We start from the raw sequence: 15,187 nt of genomic DNA, 5'->3' as shown, positions 1-15,187 counted from the left end.
CAGTGAAGTTTGTGTTAGGGCACTTGAGACCTAGGTTTTAACCTTCTTATCAGTCACATTGAGGGACTTTGTGGTTATTACGTGACAAAAATTTAACTTTTTCAGTATTAATGGTAAAAATCTGGCAGATTTAACTCACATAGGGTGCATCCAGATGAGTGTGTACGTGCATTTCCCTAGGGACAAATAGCAGCAGCACACAGTTGTTCCACTGCTACTTGTCCCCAGGGAACACCTCTGCATGTGTGCTCTGGCGCATGGCAAATTGCCCCAGGTGGGGTAGGGGAGACTAGGGCCAGCACCTGGACTGGCCCCAGCAGCCTTACCAGGGGTTCTGGGGACCTCTCGGGGCTGCAACATGCACCACCCTGCTTTTTTTTTTATACTGGAAGCTCCTGGCATCTAATTTTGCCAGTACAGAGAACCAATTCATGTGTGCCACATACATTTTCCAGTGCCTCAAAAGCCTTTGAGGTGCCGCAAAGTGCATGTGTGCGCTTGTCTGGAAGCACCCATAGTTTGCAAAATCCTTTAAAAGGACATTTACAAGATCTCTTAAGCTGTAAATGATGGTGTGATACGCAGCAGAAGGGCAGTATGCAAAAGAATGGTGTTTCACCATTCTAGTTAAATCAACACAGTGTCGTTACTGGTTTCTCACAGTGACAAGTTGGAAGATTAAGAGATGTGATGGCCAAGGAGAGGAAGTTTCCTGATGGCATCTACATCATTTGTCTTCACAGAGAGGAACTTGTACAAAAAGGAGAGCTGAGCTTTCTATGTCTTGTAAAGGCCTGGCTTCTCCTGAAAGTACTATGTATCATGGTGGTTTTTTGGGATACAGACTTCAATCCACTGGGAAAGGAACAGAGCTCATTTCATACTGCCCATCAAAACACAAGAACTTTGGGTCCTTGTTAAGAGGGTAGTTGAGAGACGAAAGATGCTTATCCCAGTTGAGGGTTTTCTTTCCCACTAGAAAGACAAGAAGGGAATATACCTGTAAAAACCCAGAAGGATCATTCTCTTTGATTACTTCCAAACAGTATTCCATGAGCCCTGTTGACTGACGTAACTTCAGGGTACAGTGGTTTATCTGGTCCCAAACAACCTGGAAAAGAAGCATCAGTACATTTCTGATAATCTCAGCTTTTAGAGAACCATTACATTATTTCAGAAGCAGTAGCAGCAGGAAACAGAAGTGCATATTAAAGCTGTTTATTTTAGCTGCCATGTGGGCATGACCCTACCTATAACAGCTACATTTATTTGCTCTGCATTGTAAATACTGATAAGCAGTTTGGCAATACAGGGAATCTTAATATTCAAAGAAGATTAAGCATTCTTGGCTGGGATCTGCTCATGGTCAAAGGAGTTAGGATCTCATGAGTGTAGAATCTCTTGACTGTATTTGCAGCCACACTTCCACTTAACATTTTAATACAATTCTAACTTAAACCAGGGCACTGGTATGTCATTTGCTCTGTGGTAACAGCTCATGCACAAGCTTTTATCTCATGGAAAATGGAATCTGAGCCATGACAGCTTATCCCTTTTTTGTTGAAGATTAAGGTACCATGAGTCAGCTTTTACTTACTGCGGGGTAAGAACAGACACATGGGCAGTTACTACAGAGCAGACTGTGTGGTAAGTCCCCATTCCCATTTGCCTCACAGGTCCTGGTTTGTGTGCCCAGGCCCCCACTATATTAAACATACTCATGATAACGATTGTTTCTGTGCAGACCATAGTCTAGCACAGTGATTTTCAACCTTTTTTCATTTGCAGACCCCTAAAAAAAATTGCATGAAAGTGCAGACCCCTTTGAATTATAAGTCTGGGTATTCACATACTTTTGATTGATCAGTCATCTTTTGCAGACCCCTTAGACATAGTTTGCAGACCCCTTGGGTCCACGGACCACAGGTTGAAAACCATTGGTCTAGGATTCCCTTCAGAATCTTCCATTAATCATTGTTCCCCAGTAGATGGATTTCTAGAGAAAATAATGGGAAAGGCACATCTCATTTTATCCTAATTTTGGACATGATTGTGCACTTACACTGCTGTAATGTTGCAACCAATGAAAACATTGCACAGTAAAACTGGTGCAAGTGAGAGAAGAATCAGTCCTCTATTGGGATATACCAAATTTAGGTACTTGGAAGTGTGGGGTTTCTGAAATAATGATGTGAAGTAGATTTTTAAATTCCTGCTAAGATGTTTCTAATGCACTCAACATTGTAATAGCTACTTGGCAGATACAAAGCTATGGATCTGCAAAACATTTGTTCTAAATCCAGTTACAATGTTCTTTTCTTCCCCTTTCTTTTATATCTCTTGCATAGAGAGCAAATAAGAATCTCCAGGTGTTGCTCATTGAAATTTGGGGGCATTTATACATGTACTTCAGGAGTGGGGAGTGTGATGCTTTAACTGATGTGGCTCCAAGAGCTGCACTAATTAAAACACCTGGAGTGCCTTGTGTATCAGCAGCCCCATGCTGAAAAAAAGTGTTTGGGGCACTTTAACTAAAGTTCCTTGAACAAGCTCTGTTTAAAGCTCCCCCACCGCCATTTTTCAGTGTGGGACGCTAATACATGAGACACTGGAGTCTGCTGGATCATTGTAATTACCACAATCCAGGAGATTTGATTAATTACATCTGCTCTGAGGTACTGTAATTACAACACATCAGAGCATCCTTGCTGCAAGTGAATAGGCATCCTAGGAGTTTGAAGAATTAAGGAATGGGGTGAATCCTTCTTCAGGCAAGACTCCTTTTGACCAAATCCAGAGAGGTATCAAGCACTGGGATCACTAACTGATGTGAAATTGGGATTATTTTTAGCACTTCTCAGCAGTCAGCCCATAAACTTCAAATAAAAGTTTTGCTTAAATGAAGACTGGACCCTGTGATTTAGTAAGTTCCTGACTTCTTCCACGGGTGTAGGTTGTAGCCGTGTTGGTCTAAGGACATAGGCAGACAAGGTTCCTTGGGTGAATTTGATATCTTTTATTAGACCAACCCAAATCGTTGGAGAATAGTTATTAAGCAAACTTTCGAGTTCAAAAACCCTTCGTCAGGCTAAGGAAGTTTCAGCAGTTGGTGTGTGCTCTTCCTGGATGGAATGAAAAAGTAAAAGAAGCCAGCGGCTGGGCTGGGCTGGGCAGGGGAGTCAGTTGCCAGGCAGATTATAAAGTATCAAAAATCCAAGGTCTATGTTTAGTCCCTGATCTCTAGTATCCAGGAGGTTGATGAAATGGAGCTCATAGGCTGTCTCTGGGAATGCACACCGGAAATCTATCAAAGACAGAAATACCCAATTACCGGTGGGGGCACATTTCTCACAGGAGGGCCACTCTCTCTCCAATCTCTCAGTCCTGATCCTCAAGGGAAACTTACACAACACTTCCCAGAGACAGCCTATGAGCTCCATTTCATCAACCTCCTGGATACTAGAGATCAGGGACTAAACATAGACCTTGGATTTTTGATACTTTATAATCTGCCTGGCAACTGACTCCCCTGCCCAGCCCAGCCCCGCCCAGCCCAGCCCCTGGCTTCTTTACTTTTCATCCCATCCAGGAAGAGCACACACCAACCGCTGAAACTTCTTTAGCCTGACGAAGGGTTTTTGAACTCGAAAGTTTGCTTAATAACTATTCTCCAACGATTTGGGTTGGTCTAATAAAAGATATCAAATTCACCCAAGGAACCTTGTCTGACTTGTTCCACTGCACTTACACTTAAGTATGTTGCTCATTTGGGGCTGAAAATACATCAGATTTGGTCTGTGGGAATTATAACTGCATTTACTGTCATGGGAATTTAGCCTCCTGCATTAGCTGGGTATCAGTGGTGACATTCTCTGGAATAAATGTAGTTCATAATAGTTGTGCTCACCTTTAGTTTGTGCTCACGTTCTTTGGTAACTTTAGTGAGCAGCTTTGCCTTTTGCCGAGTTAATGCATCCACTAGGGCATCACACTGAGCAACAAGACAGGCTTCATATTCCAAGCCATTTTCCTGGAAGATGACAATAGTCAGATCCATTAATGAAAACAAAGTTTTACAGCAAAAGTCATTATTTACTAAAATGTGTTTTGCATTTAGAAAATGTTTCCTTTTAAGAGCTTGGCATGTCAAGTCTCCTTTGTGATTCCATTACAAGTTGCATCATTAATATCTGCTTCCTGTAAAATGCCTAAAGGGATGCTGTCAAGATGATTATGCCACAAAACTGACTTAATGTAACTGCTTAACTGGCATAGGCAAGAGAGGACAGAATGTGAGGTCAGAAGCAAGCCAGAAGGAGTGTCAGTCAGTGAGATGATCACAGCCCTAGGAGAGGAGGGAGGCCTTGGTTTATAGCCCCTGCCTTCTGCAATGGGCAGCAACTATTCTGCTGCTATTTCTTTTATATAATAACTAATAAATGCAAAATTCAGAACCACCATTGAGGACAGGAGCAGGGGTCAGAATCTAGATCTCCCCTCCCTTCAAGGGCAGTGACTATCTCCCTGAGCCAAGCTTCTTCTTGCTTGCTCTCATCTAGCCCCTCTTGGTTGCCTAATGGGCCAATTTCAACAGTAGGAGCTCTTGGCAATACCCAGACCTCAGCCTGGGAAGTAGGAATTGTAGGCATAAACCCTCTCTAGGAGAGGGAGGCCTAGAACCTGAGTCTCCCATTCCCTAGGTGAGTACCCTAACTAGTAAACTGCTGGGAAAAAAAAAGAAGATAGGCAGGTTCTCCTCAGCTGTTCTCTGTGACTTCCATAGCGCTATGTGCCTTCCAAAGGGATCTAGGTTTTACAATCAATATAAGTGGCCTGAACTGACACTTTCATAGCTCACATCATCTGTGGATGTGCTACTTACTTGTCTAAAGGTAGAGTAAAACTTGGGCCAAGGTTTCTGGCTGTTCTTGAGACCAGAAGAGGGAGAGAGGATTTAAGCTCACCATACACTCTTTACTCCAAACATCTGAACCAGCAAAGCACTTAAATGCATCTTTAATTTTACTCATATATGTGAGTCCCATCAAAGTCAATTACCACATTGGAATTTTTTTACAAATACTATGAGGCCACTTGGCCAAAATTAGATATGTGTGATTGCCTTCCTAAGCACTTGAGGACAATAGGCTCCACTTGCTATAACCACTAATACCCCTTGAGACATCCTCCACAGGTTGGATAAATCAGTAGGCAGTTTCCCAGGACAAGTGGAACTGGCAATGTTCTCCATTTTCTTCCTCTTGGGGCCTTAGTCTGGCAAAGCACTTATGCATGTGCTTGACTTCACAGGAAAAATTAGTTTGTCAGCAGACATACCAATGCACTATGGACTATCATTTACATTTGTGCAAAGCAGAGAGAAAACACTACTTTTTTGCTTTGGGGAGGGTTGTGTCCATGAACTAAGTGACTCCCCAGAATTCAAGGCAATGGAGAATCAGGCTCAGGGATTTCAGACAAATGTAATCTTATATCTACAGTCACCAAAGGGCTTACAATTTGGGGAGCTATCCTGAACCTATTCATTGCTTTAGCAAAGTTCTCTCCCAGTTCACTCATGAGACCTGTGAATATTACTTTTACTGATTGCTTTTAGTTTTTAAAAATACAGGGACTACTTATATGTTGTGTTTTTCCACGTTGAAAAAAAAAAAACCCAATCAATTTGTCAATTTCATTTCATTCTCCATTGCTAATGTAGAATAGGTTTAGATGGACATTTTGCTTTAAGATGCAAGGGTCATCTCTTCTACAAGGCAGTACCCACTTTGAGATAGTTACCAAACATTTATGCCATTAATTCTCTGTTTTCTATTATTCTAGTTGGCTTGATCCAAGTTACAGAAGGAACTGCTAAATAAGAAGAGGAAAATGGATGTAGCTCCATGGCTGATGAGTCCCATTCTCTTCTTCCTCACACCACTTACAACCAGTGTAAATCTACTGACTTGGAAAGTTATTCCTGATGTGTACCCATGATAGAGCATCACTGAGCCTCTGCTCTCTCCTGCACCAGTATGAATTAGAAGCATCTATGCTGAAGTCAAGAGAACTGCCTCACTACAAAGAGAGCGTGAAAGGAAAATCAGGGTCTCTGTGGTTATCTATTACATATACACTATTCTTTTTCCCCCCCTCTCTCTTCCCCCCTTTATTTCTGCTTTTCTCTTCATCTCTGTATTTCAGGCTGTTCGGAACAAGTTTGTCAGTGCTTCTGCATTGTATTCCTTCTTTCTTTTCTACTAAGGGCTAGTACTTTGTTGCCCTGGGAACTGACTGTACTGTCTCTACAGCATTCCCACCCCATGCTAGCAGGCAAATTGAACAACCAAACTGCAATGAGCTGGATGGCTTGTAAGCCCCAGCCCCTTCCTACTTGGTGTGTCCCACCTCTGCTTGGGTCCCCCTATCCTCCCATCCCCATTCCATCTTCATTTTTTCTCTAACAAGTTGATCTGGAAGTGTTGGTTTCTGTCCAAAGGCTGCTAGAATGGAGTTTATAAGAGATGGTAATTCACCCTCCTCTACAAATCAATTCAAACAGCATGTCTTGCATTATGTCTCCTTATAATGAAAAGGAATGTGAGGCTGAAAGCAGAAGAATTGTAGCACCTGGGAGTGAAGGAAAGAAGTGAGAAAAATATAGTGACAGCAACAATGCCCCTTAGAGAGGGAAGAGATAGTGAATGCAGTGAAAATTGTAGACAGGTGAAGTGTTTGATTAAAACAGAGTTGGTGACTTGAAAGTGACCAAAGACAGGAAGAAGAAGAGAATCAAAAGAAGATATCAACAAAGCCAGGGAGAATGTGCGAATGGGGGGAGAGGGGCAGGAAACATAGGTTGTGACTCTGTAATCCCCCCCAGGCAAAATAAGTGCTAGCTCCTGTTAGCTCTGTTTTGCTCAGCAAGGAAATAAGGCTTGCATGGCTATACAGCTTTCACTGCATTTAAATGAAATAAGGAAAACTACTTACATTTTACTTCATTTTTACAAATGTTTCTAAAATAGTTCTGCTGGGGGTAAATATGTTAGGGCAGAGATTGCAGCACTGAGTTTACAGGTAACGTGACCCGAAAGGTATGTTTCTGAGCATGACTCTGTACCCAAGCAGTCCCAGTGTATTGGCTTGTTCCGATGTAATGACTTAGCTCAGGCCTGATAGAGGGAGGCTGAAGATATAAGGCTCAGATCAGTTTTGGATCTAGATATTCTTAATAGCTAAAGGATGGAAATTAGATCTAGATTTCTAGTTTGGGTACACCTCTAGTATTTCGGTAAGGAGTATTAGAGTGGAAAACCTCTGGTCATTTGATTATAATTACAGCAGCATCTTTCTGCCAGTGTTTCTATTTGTATGCATTAAGGATTTTACAGCATAGCCTTATATTTGTAAATATTCACAGTTAGGTTTTGTGAAGGAGAGGAATAGCTTTTTCATGGGGAAGGGTAACTCGCATGATCAGGGACTAAAGGTCCTGCCACATGTTCAAAATCAAGCTGGACAGAAATCAGCTATAGAGTTGTTATACATTTTCAAGCGCTAACTTTATAGTTGGTTGGCTTGTTTTTTTGTTTTTGTTTGTTTTGTTGGGTTTTTTTTATAGCTGGATGGTCATCTTTATGGTATAATAATTATTTTGCATGTGTGGCTGGTCTAAGTTTATTGTGTGATTAACCAGTTAATTGCATACTATATGTTAATGTGTAGCAGAGGCTTAAGGAATCTCTCTCTTCTAACTTAGAACTGCAGATCTGTCCCATATTCATAATGACTGACTGAAGTTCATTATCACTAAGAGCCATTTGGGAAAAAGGGAGAGAAATTGGTGGCTTTGTACCAGTTCCTACAGCCAATTGTCCTCATTTTGTTAAATCCTAGTGGGTCCCTTTATTTGCACTCTCAGAAGGGTGACAGAGGAGTTCACATGTTGGCGGCATTTTTGGTTTAAATGTTTTAAGCACAATTTCAGTTTAGACCCAATCTGGATTTTTTTTTAATACCTGCCTTCAATTTATGTATGACGCAGGAGGAAGGGTAGCTGATGGATGACAAAGGGGCCAGAAGAAGAGTAGATAGCTATTTGTGTGCATCCCATAGAAGGCTTGCTGAAACAGAGCATTCATTGATGAGATTCATACCATTCCTTCTCTCATGCCCTATGGGGCCAATGTGGGGAATCTTGAACTAATGTTGGATGTGCCAGACTGAAAAGGAATTTCAGGGCTATCAGTCCAGCAACATTTATGAACACTGCATTCCCTTGAAAAAAGCAAGTTCAAATCAGATTTTTTTTTTTTTGTGAAATACAAGTTTCATAGATTCATAGATGCTAGGGTTGGAAGGGACCTCAACAGATCATTGAGTCCGACCCCCTGCCCATGGCTGGGTTTAGATGCCCCCAGCCAGATGCCCATCGAGCCTTCTTTTAAAGACCCCCAAGGTAGGGGAGAGCACCACCTCCCTTGGAAGCCCATTCCAAATTTAGGCCACCCTTACCTTACCATGAAGAAGTTCTTCCTGATATCTAGCCTAAATCTGCTCTCTGTCAGTTTGTGACCATTGTTCCTCTTTATCCCAAGAGGTGCCCTGGTGAACAGAGCATCTCCAGTCCTTTGCTGCATCCCCCTAATGAATTTGTAGGCGGCCACAAGATCACCTCTCAGCCTTCTCCTAAGGCTGAAGATGTCCAGGTCCCTCAGCCTCTCCTCATAGAGCTTGTCCTATAAGCCCCTAACCATATGAGTGGCCCTCCTCTGGACCCTCTCAAGTCTATCAACATCCTTCTTGAAGTACGGTGCCCAAAACTCCAACTGAGGTCTGACCAATGTTGCATAGAGGAGAAGTATCACCCTCCTTGGATCTATTTGTCATGCATCTGCTGATGTATGATAAAGTGCAGTTAGCTTTGCTGATGATTTCACCACACTGATGACTCATGTTCATCTCGAAGTCCACTCTGACTCCGAGATCCCTTTCCACTTCTGTGCTGCTGAGAGGGTCACTTCCCAGCCAGTAAGTGTGCTGGATATTTTTGTACCCTAGGTGCAGCACTCTGCACTTGTCCTTGTTGAACTGCATCCTATTGTGCACTGTTCAGGTCTGCCTGCAATCGTTCCCTACCCTCCAGAGTGTGCACTTCACCCCACAATTTAGTATTATCTGCAGACTTGGACAGAGTACACTTCACACACACATCCTAGTCACTGATGAAGACATTGAAGAGTACAGGACCAAGGACCAAACCCTGCAGGACCCCACTACCCGCATCCTTCCAGGTCAATACCGACATGTCTATTACCACTCTCTGGGGGAGATTGCTAAGCCAATTTGCCACCCACCGGACCATGTAAAAATCTGTGTCACAGCCTCTTAATTTATTTATGAAAATGGGATGAGATACTGTATCGAAGGCCTTGTTAAAATCCAAGAAAACAACATCCACCTCTACTCCTGCATTTAAGCATTTTATGATCCTGTCATAAAATTGGTCAGGCATGATCTACCTGCTATGGATCCATGCTGGTTTCCCGGCTGCATTATTTTTCCCGCTGGACTCCCACAAATATGATCCTTCATAATCTTTTCAAAGACCTTTCCAAGGATGAAAATGAGACTGACTGTCCTGTAATTACTTGGATCCTCCTTCCTCCCCTTCCTGAAAATAGGAACCATATTGGCCCTTTTCCAGTCCTCCAGGACCTGACCAGAGCTCCATGAGAGCTCAAACAGCCATGCCAGTAGTTCTGCTATGACACCAGCCAATTCCTTCAGTACCCTTGGATGCAGCTCATCCGGGCCTGCTGACTTGAACACATCCAGTCCATCCAAGTGACTTTACACCAAATCAGAATTGACAGTTGGTAGGCTGGTGTCCCTCTGATGCCCATCTAAGAACCCATTAGGAGACTTATCTTGACCCCTGTTCAGGAACAACCAGGCAAAAAACTCATTGAATAGTATTTTGTTCATTGTATAAAATGACATTGCTTAGACTTGTCCTTATGATTCAAAATCTGATGATCAGAGCTGACCAAATGCACACATGAAAATAATTTCTCTCAAATAAATAAGTGAATTCATTTTGGCAACCAGCATTTTATGTCCTTTTTCTGTTTTGGCTCTCCACAAACATCCTAACAAACAATTTTATAAGAGGGGTGTTAGAAACAGTACATTTTAAGAAAATATTAGATTAGACACAGGGAGCAAATTTTGAATTTGTAAATTTTATATCAAATTCTCACCCCTAGGAATTACACTCATTCACTGAAGGAGTATAAGCAATACTATATGATCATAGAATTCAGTCAAAAACTAATCAACACAGCTCACATCCAATTTTGTTACAATAAACTGCACACAAACAACCTACAGGCCAAGAAATGTTTACAGACATTACTTGATGAATAATTTTGCCTAACAAATGCATTCAAGAAAAGAGAAAATTACTTCAGGTTATTTAGGAATGGCAAAGGAGACTCAAGTCATCGAATAAATTATCTATTCAGTTCTGTTGATTATTGTATTATCAAAACAGCTAGATTTATGCAATTACCTGTATCTGCTGCAATATATTTTTCAGCTGAACTAAAAATTCTTTAGCTTCCTTTGCTTTATCTGAAACACCATTTAAAGCCTGAGACAGCTGTGCCTGTAAGGAAGAGTTCAAAAGAGAAAATTAGAGATAAAATGTAAATAGATTCCGACTAATCCTTACTTCTTACAATTAACAGCACACAAAAAGCTTACTTAATGTCACATGCATTCTTACATGCACAGAGTATTTTTCTCAAAAAGAATAAGTTAGGATTTCAATCTTAATTAGAATTAAAATGGGTAACTGTGTGGGAAGTCAAATATTATGTCTACATGTTCCAAGTTAATGTAATGACTAATTAAGTCAACACTTACAAAAGCCAGCAACTGCCTACATATACATGGAAATTATAGTTTTACTTTTATATAGTGGCTATGATGCTGAAAAATCTGCAAATGCTTCCTGAACTAGCAATCTTTTACTTATAAACCTGAAATCTTTAGCTTTGTAGCATCTGCCACAGCTAAGACATAATACAACTTTCATCACACAACCTTTGTGACATTGTGAAAAAAAGTTTCCTTTGGGGCTGAACTTCTCCATGCTTCAACTTAGCCTGGAGGTGAATATTTCTGGAAAGTGATAGAAAAATTTCTTCAAACATTTTGAGTTATGGGCTGAAAGTAGAAATATCTCAACCTGAATCTCTGCAAGACAACTTTAAGATAACATTTTACTCATGTATGCTTCAACTGGCTGGATTGCATAACTTGATAATTAAGCATCAGTTCTAACTGCAAGATCACCAGATCTTAACTCTTACACCTCTTTGTGCATATGCACTACAGTAATCTTTACATGAGCATGTGCTATCACACAAAGCATAAAACATGACACAATTCCAACTAACCTTAAACACATACAGCATCTTGTACAACTGTGGTTATGTAGCACCTGAAAAAGCTCACGTAAATGATTTCCTTGGACAGGACACATAAAGGCTGTAAAATAGTAAATGGACCTTGGCATCTTTTCCAGGAAGAGCCCCAGGGACTATCATTCCATTATTGATAGCAGAGTCGGGGTCTAGAATATGTTTAAATGACACTAAGAGCTGGCAAGAATTAAAGACTTCAGGAACTCTTTCAAATAATGTGGAATCTTCTTCACTGGAGATTTTCAAGAAGGGGCTAATCCTGCACCCATACAACAGGATAGACTAGATGACCTCTGTGGTCCTTTCCAAGCCCTTGATTCTGTGATCCAATAACTGTAACTATCATCTGTGCTTCATTAATGTGGCAATGAACCAGATCATCAGCTGCTGTTAATTCGTTCATGCACTGAAGCAAAGGCAACTAGGTCAATTTACACAAGCTGAGGATCAGGTTTTTGATCTCTTGACACATTCTGATTGCACTTAGCTAAATTTTTGCCTGCTGGACTTGCTAGGACCCTGTTAACTGTCCTTATTAGAAGATACAGCAACACATGTCAGCAATTGGAAAGCCTACTACCTATCATTAAGCCAATGGGTTCTGGGCTCTCTTACGTTCCTAAGGATAAGACTCGGCCTTTAGACTGAGCATTTTACATGGATAGGCACATAGCTATGAGTTGCTCTAGGAAGAGACCTGGGAATGAACTGTAATTTAGGAAGTCATCAGTTGTTTCCTGGTTCCAAAGGGAAGGAAAATTTAGCAGCCTCAGAAAGAGCATAGCTTAGATTCCCTTTGTGTAAGCTCATTTCAATCTCAACCCTTGCTGGTCTGTACACCTCCTCTATCTCCTCCCCCTCTACTCACGTGATTAAGTGGAAAAGGAGAGGTGCTGGATATGCAGTTCTTGACCTACATACCATACCTCAGCCAATCAGTCAGGGAAACCTAACACAGCCCTGGAAGGGTCTTACTCACTGTTTGTGGCCTCATTAGGGCTAGGTACAAACTAGCCCTTAATGGGAACCAGAGGTGAATTTTGAAGGAAGAATCAGTTTTCTCTTATATTCATGGAGTCTTTCTACTTTAAGACTAATAAGGATTGCATTAGTGTCAAATTTGAAAACAGAACATGGTCCACTATAATTCACTTATAATTGATCTAACAGACAGATAAATAATTATATTACATTAGAGGTGCTAAATTCATCCATTCATTCATCCACCCATTCAAATTCTTAGTATTTCATAAAATTTAATGAACCAGTGTCTGAACCAAATCCAGGGTTATTGGAGCAGATCCATATCTCTTGCAAAGGGCCTTATGTACTACCAGATCAGTGTTGAAGGATGTTTCATAGATTCATAAACATTAAGACCTGCAAGGGACCTCACAAGATCATCGAGTCCAGCCCCCCTGCCATGGGCAGGAAGTCTGCTGGGGTCAAATGACCCCCTCAAGATAAGCATCCAAATGCCATTTGAAGGGGGGAGTCTGTTCCACACCCTGGACACAGATTGTAAAGACATTTTTCCTTGTGTCCAGTTTAAACTGGCCTTCCAGAGGTTTGTGCCTGTTAGACCTTGTTATCTCTTGGGGAACCCCAGTGAACATCTGTTCTCCCAGATCCTGGGGCACCCCCCTTTTGTACTTATAGGCTGCCACCAAGTTCCCCCTGAGCCTTCTCTTCTCCAGGCTGAAGAGTTGCATGTCCCTCAGCCTCTTCTCGCAAGGTGTGCTCTCTTGGCCTTTGATCATGTGGGTGGCTTTCCTGTGGACTCTCTCAAGCTTATCCACATCCCTCCTGAAGTGGGGGGCCCAAAAATGGATGCAGTACTCCAGCTGCGACCTCACTAAGGCTGAGTAAAGTGGGAGGATTACGTCCCTGGTTTTGCTTGAGATACATTGGTGGATGGATGCCAGAGTTTGGTTTGCTTTGCCAGCCATGGAATCGCATTGGTGAATAATTAGTCCTGAATGGCATGATGAAAATTATATCCATTTTATATCACTCCTTTTGGTCACACCCCTCACCTCACATATGGGGCATGTACTGATCATGTATTGGCCATGGGTGATGGTGGTAGAGAAATAGGGGTTTGACAAAGGATGGAAAGAGGGGGCTGGAGTGTGCCACTTTCTGCCGATTTTCCACTGTCCCAACAGAACAGTTGTGCCTTAGTCTCAAACTAAGGAAAATAATTGGTCCCTAATAAAAGTGTAATTCCTACTTCTCCAACATATTATCATCCCCTCCCTAACATCAGATGGAGAAGGGAATTAGATTCCACAGGGTAGGTGGAGCCAAATGCTACATAGGGTTGGTCCTGTGGTTATCACACTGGCAGCACCATTCTAAATCAATCCAGACACACTGCAATCAACATGGATATTGATGTCACTGGGCACAATACATTTCATCTCTGGCATAACCACCCCCCTGAAGAACTTCAATATGAATGTGACAAAGATATTGATCAAATGGCTCTAGATTGAACTTTTGCGCTCATTAGACAACTGTGGTTGTGCTAATGCAAGTGCAGCATGCAACCCAGAAGGAGGCCCACTCTCTTATACTTAAACCCATTTGAGATAATAGCTTTGTTTATCAAAGCATTTATAAGATAGTTTTCAAGCAAATGGATTTAGCTGTATACTTCCCATTAAAATCAAATGGATTCACATGACTAAAACCTCTATCAACTATTATAAAAAAGTGCCCCGTGCACTCAGAGCTCTCTTTCATGTTGTGGAAGCATTTTCTAGAAGCTGAATTGCAAGTTACAAGCTCCATTGACTAAGACAATTAATAATTCTTGACAAACATTATTCTATCTCCCTTTATCTTAATTTTATCTTAACTGGATCCAACAATCAAACAAGCTTCTGTAGATAGATAGAAAGCTTCTGCTCTTATCAAATACAGGAACAGACAGATAGTGAGGAGAACAAGTAATCAAATCTGGAAGGGCACAGAAGACATGTTTCTCCGGATTTTAGAGAGACAGGTGGGTTTTTTGTCTTATGAAAAAAACTCATTCCTCATTTACCGTTCTTTTTGCCATCTATCCTCAGTAGCAGATCAAGCATTGATTCAATCACCTGATACAAGCGTCAAATTCTGATAGGGCACCTGAGTTTCTGTGAATGGGGTGCAGTTTGTTTTGGACCATTGAAGGCTGCATTCCAAATGGATGTTTTTCCCCCAGTATTTGGTCTCAGCAGCCTACTGACCTCCCTATTCTCTGCCCTTCAGTTTTCTACACAGATCCCTATCTGATTCAAGTTCTTGATCCCACCCCTGCTACAAAATCATACATGAAAATAGTTATACATTTGCTTACATGGAACATACAGAGATAAGATGTATCACCTTCTTTCCCCACACCCATGAGTCAAAAGGACCGCAGTCTTGTCAGCATTATTATTATTATTATTATAGCTGATCAAGGCTCCATTGTGACTGGTGTTGTACATGCAGTGATATTTCATTCTAACCATGACCAAAGTTATAGGGCAGATTGCAGCATTTGAATACTTATGTCCAGTTACAATATCCAATTCCTTCAAAATATGGACTTGAGATGTGGATATAAGCTAGTGGCCAGTAGTTGTTTCATAGATTCATAGATGTTAGGGTCGGAAGGGACCTCAATAGATCATTGAGTCCGATCCCCTCCATAGGCA

At 41.4% G+C, this 15,187-nt stretch overlaps 1 protein-coding gene across 1 annotated transcript in view; it reads right to left on the bottom strand.

The window, feature by feature from the left end:
* Positions 1 to 15,187, bottom strand: part of TRIM67 (tripartite motif containing 67) — a 51,589-nt gene that overhangs the window by 30,492 nt on the left and 5,910 nt on the right. The window contains 3 exon segments of the mRNA XM_006016981.1: positions 1,001 to 1,111; positions 3,908 to 4,030; positions 10,580 to 10,675. Coding sequence (XP_006017043.1) covers positions 1,001 to 1,111; positions 3,908 to 4,030; positions 10,580 to 10,675 — 330 coding nt within the window.

This window comes from Alligator sinensis, unplaced genomic scaffold (genome assembly GCF_000455745.1).
Source record: "Alligator sinensis unplaced genomic scaffold, ASM45574v1 scaffold448_1, whole genome shotgun sequence".
Taxonomy (NCBI): Eukaryota; Metazoa; Chordata; order Crocodylia; family Alligatoridae; genus Alligator; species Alligator sinensis.
This window is presented reverse-complemented; position numbering and strand designations above follow the sequence as displayed.